This window comes from Mycteria americana, chromosome 2 (assembly GCF_035582795.1).
Source record: "Mycteria americana isolate JAX WOST 10 ecotype Jacksonville Zoo and Gardens chromosome 2, USCA_MyAme_1.0, whole genome shotgun sequence".
Classification (NCBI taxonomy): Eukaryota; Metazoa; Chordata; class Aves; order Ciconiiformes; family Ciconiidae; genus Mycteria; species Mycteria americana.
In genome coordinates, this window is record NC_134366.1 from 145,827,953 (window position 1) to 145,837,989 (window position 10,037).

Consider the following 10,037-nt stretch of genomic DNA (forward strand, 5'->3'; position numbering starts at 1 on the left):
GTCAAAGACAGAATGCAGTACAAATGTCACTGCAGTTAAAAGGCCAAAGCTTGTGGTATTTTTTTGTATGTATATTGTAAAAATATTTTACCATCTTTTCCTTTATTTCTATAAAACCTGCAGAACTGCTCCTGAATTAATAATAATGGGATATATTGAGTGCCTGCTTGTACTTTTCTAACATCTTGTGTGTTGCATTTGTACTAAATTCTTCAGAGCTGTTGAATGGTGAAGAGTCAGCCTTGACTGTAGTGATTTTTTGATTGCTGTTTTGTGCCCTGCCATGCTTTTCTTCTAGATACTTGTTTCTGAATTAATTTTGAATTATGCATGGTTCAGTTTAATGCCTCTTAAGGTTTTATATTGTTTGTAAGGAATTTTGGACTCATATTATATGCATGTAATTCATATGCTGCCTAGCTGGAGCTCTTAGGTGTTTTTCTCATTTCTTCTAGATTTTCAGGGGCTTTTATCAGTTTAGCTTTCAATGCTGACAGTGATCCTTCTTATTATTGTAATTAAAGTGTGGAGAAAAAAATGGGGGAGCAGAAGGATTTCATAAAATCATTTTTTTCTGCTTTTTAAATGAAGATTATGAATCTTTTAACAAGATGTTTTTCTTCATTTAAAAAAAAAAAAGTTACGCTTTTGTTATAGAGCGGTATTGTAAATTAAAGAAACCTAGCAGGTTTGTACGTTCACATTTGCAAGCATATATTTTTTGTAAGAACTGTGATAGTGCGTTCCTGTGCAGTGTGAAGGATGTTGTGTAAAGGCTTCTTGAGAATACAAATATCTATTTTCATTGCTCCCCTAGGAGCATGATAGGTGCGGTCTCTTTTGAATTTAAAGAAAAGGTATTTTAAGTTATAATCTGCCTGTGCTAGTTTTGGAAATGCTTTAAGAAAGTTGTTTTCACGAGAACTGTGGCTATACCTATTCTAAGTAACTTACTGCTGTGTCAGTAAGATGAAGTGAAGATAAGAGACAACACAAATAATGTGCTCCAGGTTTCTTCTACTTTTAAAAGGAACTATAATTTAAAAGGAACCTATAATCCTGTGTGATCTGATTAATTTTGTAAGGTCTGTAAAATATTTTCAGGGCACATTAGAATTTGACTTTATATACTCCAAGTGTGATCGTTAGTTACTCCCACAATTCTGACATGAGCTGCACCTGTGGGAGATCTGGCACAACTTCTTTCAGGTTTACTTGAGGTGAGTATGGGTGTGACTCTGTATCCTCAGCTGCTGAAAAAGCTGATCTTGTATGACTGGAGTGAATAGGTGGCTTTTCATTCTCTGGAGAATTGCTGTAACTCCAGCAAGGTGTATCTTCCCCCCAGGCATGCTGTTAGTGTGCTCTGGTTGGAGGCCTATAAAACGTAGTTGAAAGATTGTACATGCTCTGTATCCCATGGTCGTTATTAGTGAGTACCTCACCAATTGACATAGTACGAAAACAAGTCCCTGAAAGACAATTTCCATCAAATAGAAGTGATGTTGGTGGTGAAATGTCAAAAAAAAAGTAGGTAAAGAAGAGGCATGTAGACTTCTCAGGTGCTGACCTTGTTAGTGCATATTTTCGCTTCACATTAATTGCAAGATCACTTTTTAAAACTTAATTAACTTAAACCAAAGCAGTGGAACCTTTTTCTGGCACTGAGCCAGAAGGCATGTCTGCAATACCTCCTCAGACTGTTTATGCATCAGACATTCTGCATTGTGCCATCATGACTGTATGATGGCAGGAGCTGCTTAACCTGCCTAGCTGTTGATTATACTCAGAGGTTAAGGTATTGGTTTAGTTGATGAAGCCTCAACAGCTAATTTTGGAAAGCTTAAACATATACCTCTTATTTCGTATGTTACTGCCATGGCTGCTGGAAACAGTGATGCTTTGCCTGAATCACCATGTTTTTACCAAAAAGAAAGTTGTTGACAGAATTCTCACAGGGGAAAATAGTACAGAATTTCTTCATCTGGTTGAAATACAGTTGTCTAAACAAACTTTTTTGTAAGCTTTTGGGTAAGAGAGGATTTCTGTATTGATAATGGGGGTTTTCTTGCTGATTTTGGGCAGGCTAGGTTTAATTTTGCTTGATAGTGAAATAAACTGCATTTTTAATACAAGCCCAAAGTATCAGTACTTGAATAAAGAATTTTTAAATTTGTTGCATAAATGATATTTATAGTTCTTTTGTTGGATTTGTTTGCATTCATGCAGGTTGAATTTGAGTGCATCAATGAAAAGAAAAGACAGAAGAAAAAAAACTATAAAAACTCTGGCATTGTGAGTGTTAAGCACTGTGAGGTCAGTAATATATTCTGGTATGACTCTTTATTTTTAAGTGTTCAGGCATAACAACTCTCATCTAGTATGAGTTAACCCTCAAACTGTAACAAACTTTAAAATGTCTGAAAGTTTTAGCATCAGTAAATACTTAAGGGCTTTGATTCATATAAGGAGACAGATTGACAGCTGAATCACGTGTCTGTCCTCCCCTGTCCCCTCACTTTGTCTTGAAGATGCCATCTATATGGCAAAGGTCGCTTACCAATTTGTAAGGCCATTCCTGAACCACTGCATTTCCCAACTCACTGTTTTATGGTGAAATAATATCTGGTAAGTCTGTCATAATATGTTGTTTTATAAATGATAGTGCTTTTGGAGCTGCTTTGTCGTCTGCCTGTCATTTTGTAAAAGGCTTGATTCTGATGCACTGAGTGTGTGATAGCACACACTGTAAATGCCCTCACTACAGTTGGTGGGTGGGATATCTATAGAGTAAAAGTAGTGCTTTGCATGGGTAAAGATAACAAATCTGGAACCTCAAAAGTTGCTGCAATAATACTTACTGTTTTTCTTCCATTAAAAAAAAAGGTTAATTTCTATCTTTAACTTCTACTTTTAGATCATAGTAGAATGCACATTCCTTGATTATATCATGGGCGGGTGTCAGCTGAATTTCACAGTAAGTTAAATCATTTATATAAAGTAGCTTTTGAGTTTTGGAACAAACTGAAGTATGTAAGTAGTTGCCTCTGCTCTTAATTTGATTATTGTTGGTTTGTTTTTGTTTTTGTGTTCTGTAGCATGGAGGGGGGAAGCCATTTTGCCAGAGTTTATCTAGTCTGTTTAGAAAAAATTACTTTCTTTGCTCATGGCACAGAGTTCTGAACCTGTAGCTGTGTTCGTTAGGAGCTAGCTGAGCTGTGTGGATGGAAACCAAGGAGAAATTTACAGTTCTCTGATTTACTTCAAGTTTCCTTTTTTTTTTTTTTTTTTTTCCCTTTCCCTCCCCCTCTTCCTCTGACCAAAGATTTCACTTTTGCCCTTGAAGGTGCTTTTCAGGGCCCTTTGGTTAATGAAGGCAACATACAGAAGCCATCATATGGGTTAGGACCCTTGAGTTATGTAATTCATGAAGCAAATGCAGTGCAAATAACAGTAAGATGTCTTTACCCTGGTAATATGCCTCATCACCAAAGCAGAGAAGACCCATTGAGCTCAGAGGAAGAACTGTCGCTAGGCTTCTGTGGTGTCTTACTTTTGAGAGGAAAGGTGTGTATAGCAAGATACAGGATGAAATTAATTTAACAGCTATTGAAGAGCTGCTGTAAATGGTAGCTGCAAGTAAACACAGTGAAAACCTGACAGATAAAAGTCATGTCAACCTTTCTGAGAGATGCAGAGCTTCTGCTGGTTTTGTCATGGCATTGTTTTAGGAGTGTTAATATTCCAAGAAACCTGCATCTAAGTATTATGCCTGTTAGATTTGTAGATGTTCTGGTAACTACTGTTTACAGTTCTTTCATGATTTTCACTTTGGCTTTGCCAAATATAAGAAACATAATTTTACCTCTAACAGCAATTTGATATAAATACTGCATTTGACAGGTGGGGATAGATTTTACAGGCTCCAATGGAGACCCTCGCTCTCCAGACTCTCTGCATTACCTCAGCCCTAATGGAGTTAATGAATACCTAACAGCCATTTGGTCTGTAGGAATGGTCATTCAGGATTATGATACGTAAGTTTTAGATTTTTATTTAAATCATTTTTTAGATATGTATAGATTTTTGTGGTAGTTTCTTAAACCAGTGTTGAAGATGCCAGCAGATATATCGGAATGAAACTTCTGAGCTGAAATGTAGAGTTAAAAGACTTCATAATCACTGCACAGTCACGTAATCACAAACAGAAGCTTGTGTTTACAGCAGACAAGCAGGGCTTTTCATCTGTGATGTAAAGAGCGGCATTAATTTAAATAAATGCTTGCATTCTTGCCAATTTGGTGTTAAAGACTGGTTTTGGTCCTAGAAACAATTACAGGGGGGAAACTCCATTTACTTTTGCTTCTTAATGCTTAATAAAAAACACTTTTAATGATCAAAAGCAGCACTGATTAGCTAAATTTACTGAACTATGACAGCTGTTAAAGGAAGGCACTCACTTCATTTTCTTTAAAATTGCTTTTTTAGAGATAAGATGTTTCCAGCCTTTGGATTTGGTGCACAAATTCCTCCTTCCTTTCAGGTAATGGAATATGTAAATGCACTACATAAGACAACTAAAAGCATTTACTTCAGGAGATTGTATGTACAGTCCTGACTATGTCTTTTGTGTATTGGCAGGTGTCACATGAGTTCCCATTAAATTTTAACCCATCAAACCCATTCTGTAATGGTAAGTCTGAGAAAGTAACATCAGACCTAGAGAATAAAAAGTCTAAGGTGAAGGGATAAAAACACTTGAAAGGTGAACTGTGAAGCATGTTGTTCTATTTAAATAATTAGCTTAGTTGTGTAGCAGGAAACAATTTTGTAACCATTTTCTTAGTTATTAGAAATAGCATTTGGTCTCTCTTCTGTAATGGCTTGTGAAAGAAGTGTTTTAAACAGCTAGGGCACAGTACAGGTAAGCTGGGAATGGTTGTCTCATGTTGTCAAGCCACTTCATTCTACTTCACTGCTGGTGTGGAGCTGTCTGGTTTGAGTATGGTGCTGCTAGTGCCTGTTCAACATGGCCTCTGATTGCACTACAGACTACCACAAGCCTCCAGGCGAAGAGAACTGTTGTATTTCAGTTACACGCACTTTGAGTGTACAGTATTTGGCCTTTCTGTTCACATAAAGCCAAGCATGTTAAGAATGTATGTTAAGCATTGGTCAAGTTGAAGGCCTCCATTGCTCATGAATAATTTTTTTTTTTTTTTGTCATGGTTAGTTTTAAATCTTTGCATCATCACTTTAAATAACTGATATATACAGTGTTTTAGGAAGATCGAGTGCTTCAAAATGTCCTAATTCTAATATGAAAAAAATAATATGATCTATTTGCGTTCTCTAGGAATCCAAGGCATTGTTGATGCATATCGGGCTTGTCTTCCTCAAGTGAAGTTATATGGGCCAACAAATTTTTCTCCAATTATAAATCATGTGGCAAGATTTGCTGCTGCAGCTACACAACAGCAAACAGCATCTGTAAGTTCTTTATGGTAGTGTGTGTATTTTTCTTACTTTTTTCTTTCCCGTCTAGTTTTATAAATACTATTTTTCTTTTTTTAAGCTTGTAAGTGTACTTGTTTCAACAGCTGGGCATTTACGTTGTGATTTGGTGTTTGGTACCCTTAAAAGGGTATAAAAGCTAACTGATTTTTGCAGATTGTACACAACAATTCTCTCCTAAATTAACTAAATAAACTCTTCAGAGTTGAAATATCAACTTAAAAATACATGGCACCTTTATGGTATCTTCTATTCAAAGCTCTTGCAGTGCTATGCAGGTGTTAAAATCTAATGTAAGCCTTTGAATATAGGAGAGTGATTTAACCTCAGCTGAGAAAAATCAACTAGACCTTGTTTCACATCAGATAGCTGAGAGAGAAAATTAAGTAAGGTAATGAAGAAATGGAGGATATAGCTCCTGACACCTAGGTACCAACATTGATAATAAACTGTCCTTACTATAAAGCTTTAGGTGCTGTATGTGCTGTGCCCTCCTCCCTATTAAATTGTATGTGCGAGTTGTTGACCATATTAAGAAACAGGAAGTCTGAAGAGCAAGTCTTGAGTATCGAATCATTTAGACAATAATCCATGCAAGTTCAGCAAATCTGAAGCCATATATATCCTAAATCATTGATGATAGCAAATACTGGTATCTCAGATGTCATGTAAAATCAGAAAATAAGATTAACTATTTTTGCATGTAAAAGTACCTGTGGAAACCAATTTGGAAAAGAGCTATGGATTTTCATATGCCAAGAGGTTTATAAGGTTTTGCCTTGATAGTCTTTCAGTAGTAACGGTCATCTATCTATATATATATATTAGGAAAGTAGCAAAACCTCTTGTACTTATTTTTTTTTCCTGAGAGTGCAATATGCCTAGCAAGAGATTTATTTTTTTTCTGCCTGAAAGGATGTATTGAAGAAGTTTTGCTGCGTTGCCATTTAATGCATATTGTAGGTATTTTTGATTTGGGTTTTGGTTTTGGTGTTGGTTTTTTTCCAGTATGGGAGAAGTATAAGAAGAAAGAAATCCAATGTGATATGCTATCATGCTGCTGGTCATAGGCTTCTCTGATCATGGTTGCTTTGTAGACATTCTTGCTGGAGTGGGGGAATGGAGTGCTGGGGAGCAGTGAGAAAAGGTGATACTTGAACATAGGAGATAAGGGAAAACAAATTATTTTTGGAAGCAGATAAGGGAAGATGGGAAGCAAAGTACTGAAGAGGAAGACTTCTAAGAATACTGGGAGTACATTTGGAACTTGAATTTGTGCTGCCCAGTAATCATGTGAAATGAACCAAATGAGAGAAGACCAGAAGTTCAAAAAGTGTTTGATAGCTTCTGAACTTCATACTTCTAGCTTGTCCTTGATACTTCAATCCAGAGCAGAGGCTAAGATGCCAATTTTTAGAAGCCCTGGCAGTATAGTGGAAGCAACTGAAGTGGTACTTGAATAAATTACGGAAGTACTGCAAGGTGGTCTCAGATGCCTTGGTAATTAACTTCATAAAGCAGCTAGAAAACATTATTAAAGGAATTTGATAATGGACCTGCTGTTTTTCATCACAAAAAGATGTGTTTTAATCTATAGTTAGGATTTTAGGGATACACTGAAAAAATGAAGGCCTGTTCCATTACCCTTGGTAGCACTCTTTTGTCCATCTGGTCTAACTGAATGAAGTGAAGGGTAGCATTTCATAAAGGTATTGATAGACCAGAAGGGAAACAAATACAAGTTTCACAGGTGTTATCTGTCCAAAACCTCAACAAACTGCCTTCTGTCCCAGGACAAATCCTTGGAAGACAGGTTAACTGTTGGTTTGTCTGGGGATTTTGGAGAGGAGAAGTAGTGTGATACCATCAGGTTTTTGGGAGGTAGCTGTTTAAAGATGACTTCTTTTAAAAGATTGATTATGTTGTCCTTATAAATTTCTTCAGACTGTACAGATGAAGCCTGACCACAACTTAGATGTTTGGTTGTAAAATTCAGTGAGTGCATTGAGCATGTTCAAAGTGACAACAGTATGTAGTCTATATGTGCATTTTTCTAAGTGTACATGCCTACATGTTTTCTATTTCTTTATCATAACACAGTGTTTATTGATTTGACAGCAATACTTTATACTTCTGATCATAACGGATGGTGTGATAACAGACCTTGATCAAACTCGAACTGCCATAGTTAATGCTTCAAAATTGCCCATGTCCATTATCATTGTTGGTGTTGGAGGAGCAGACTTTGATGCTATGGAGTTTCTTGATGGTGACAATGGAGTTCTTAGGTCCTCGTCAGGAGAACCAGCTGTCAGAGACATTGTCCAGTTTGTGCCGTTCAGGAAGTTCCAAAATGTAAGTAATCTTAACGGTATGATTAATAAATATTGTAGAGGTACGCTGGGTTTGCTAGGATATGCTACGTATAGTCCTAAGCTTTTGCAATGACTCTAATCTCTAAAGTGAACTCTGAAGTCTGGATAAGTCTTTATCAAATGCTAAAAAAAAAAAAAAAAAGGACGGAAGACTTCAGCATCTGTAGAATTTCCATTAGGTGAGCTGGTTCATGTTTAAAAAGACTCCATTTCTGGTTTGAGCACTGCGTTTCTGACAAGTTGCTGCAGGGGGATGACGTTTGTAAATCTCCCTCAGGCTCGATTAAACAAATGGGTGTGTTTTTCATTTGGGAGGAAGAACTTACTGTGGTTTTGTCCTTATGGAAAAGAGTTTTTTATTGTGGATGCCCATTTGTAAATGTGGACTAGTCTCACGTTTTAGTGCAGTGTTAAAATTCAAGACTAAATCAGGGAGATCGTAATCGGTATAAATTGTGTGTGGGCACAATAGTGGTGATAGTTTTCATTTTCATTAAAGCAAATATACCCAAAAAATGGGTGGTGAAAGAGTGGAGTCCTGATTTTTTGCTGTAGAACCCAATGAAATATGCACAGGCTAATATAGTCCGGCTTTTAAATGTCATATCGATGGAAAAAGTTGATTTTTAAAACAAACAAACAAAACAACAAAATTTCCTCAGGATGGGGAAGATAAGATCAGTATTTTTATTTCCATCCTAATATGTTCTAATTTTGTTTTGTTTCTTAATACTAACCCTGTTAGTAATACTCCTTATACCTCCTTATTTTGTCTTCATATTTTTATTTTTACTTTTGATACAAGCTCTTTGTTTAATCTCAGAGGAACTCAGGCAAACTGAAAGGAGAAAGAGAGCAAAATCAATATAGAATATGCTTACTGAATAATGCACTTGGATGTAGATTAACTAGGGTCAACATTCAGTATAAAATTATATATTCGAATGCTTTCAATTTCTAGAAAAAGGGGTGCTTTTTTCCCATGGATACAGTAAAAACTATGTCTAGAAGAGCTGCTCTGTAGCAATACAGTTACTGTGGATTGCACTTGGTGCAAAAGGTTGCAGGTTATTAGACAAGCCTCTGAAGGGTCATCTTAAGCAGATAGTGGAAGTGTATTTGCATGGCTGAAGTTAGACATCTGCACTCTGTCTATTTCATATGACAAAAGGTATCTTCAGAGATGGCAGCCCTTTGCGCACCCAGCTCCTATTACTTCAGTGGAACGAGGCAGCCAGCTGGTTCCTGGTAATGGGAGCAAGAAGGTAAAGATGCCAGGGAAGCTTCCATCTGTCCCACAAGGGTGCTGTGTAAAGTCCTCTGTAAAATGTCAGACTTTAAATTGACCTAGTCGAGGAGGTACTTATTACCCGTCTTAGGATCTCCTTTAACAGTTGGTGGAAACTGAAACTTGGTGTTCTTTTTTTATAAGTCTCCAAAAGAAGCTCTGGCGCAGTGTGTCCTGGCAGAAGTCCCTCAGCAAGTGGTGAACTACTTCAGCACCTACAAACTGCAACCTCCTAAGAATCCTGCTGCAAAGTGAATGGGCTGAGCAGGGGAGCTGAGACTTTGTGCTTGCTTTACTTGCTGTATCTACAGACTTTGGTTCTCAAGATACTTCTGTATACATGTATACACACACCTCTGTATGGTAACGTCTGTTAGCTTTTGCCTGCAAATCACTTTGCCAAGTGTGCCTTTTAAGGGCCAAAATTGTAGTTGTGTTAATATTTGACGTTGATTTGAGAGATAGGGCTTACATAGGTGCATTTTATTTTGAAAAGTAAGAGTGGAAAAAAAGAGGTTGAGTATGCAGAAAGAAGGGGGAGAACGGCTGGAAGTGGAACAGCTGCCTGTTTAATAAATATGGCCAGTGGGAGTGTTCAATTACTTTTGTGGGGATCAGCACTGAGGACTGCAGTTTCTCAGTGATCATAAAACCAGCCTGAAATGAAAAGGAGGGTATATCCCTACCAAGCAGGTAAAAGTTTGTATATACTTCAACAAATTTGTAATACTTCAGGCTTCTGTGTCTATTGAGCCACCATAACAAAATTTTGTCATAGGAGTTTCATAATTAGATGAGTGCCAGAACAGAGTGTAAAGGCCCTCCTTGCATGCCTACTTCACATTTGCCACTTCAGTGCC

General features: G+C 37.0%; 1 protein-coding gene across 9 annotated transcripts in view; it reads left to right on the forward strand.

Annotated features, from left to right (window-relative positions):
- CPNE3 (copine 3) overlaps window positions 1-9,771 on the forward strand; it is a 29,305-nt gene extending 19,534 nt beyond the window's left edge. For all 9 annotated transcript variants that reach the window (XM_075494896.1, XM_075494890.1, XM_075494891.1 and 6 more), the window contains 8 exons: window positions 2,230-2,316; window positions 2,918-2,977; window positions 3,904-4,037; window positions 4,489-4,543; window positions 4,642-4,693; window positions 5,357-5,490; window positions 7,633-7,869; window positions 9,322-9,771. In XM_075494896.1, coding sequence (XP_075351011.1) covers window positions 2,230-2,316; window positions 2,918-2,977; window positions 3,904-4,037; window positions 4,489-4,543; window positions 4,642-4,693; window positions 5,357-5,490; window positions 7,633-7,869; window positions 9,322-9,432 — 870 coding nt within the window. In that variant the 3' untranslated portion in view covers window positions 9,433-9,771. The remainder of the gene's footprint in view (window positions 1-2,229; window positions 2,317-2,917; window positions 2,978-3,903; window positions 4,038-4,488; window positions 4,544-4,641; window positions 4,694-5,356; window positions 5,491-7,632; window positions 7,870-9,321) is intronic.
- The last annotated feature ends 266 nt before the right edge of the window (window positions 9,772-10,037 follow it).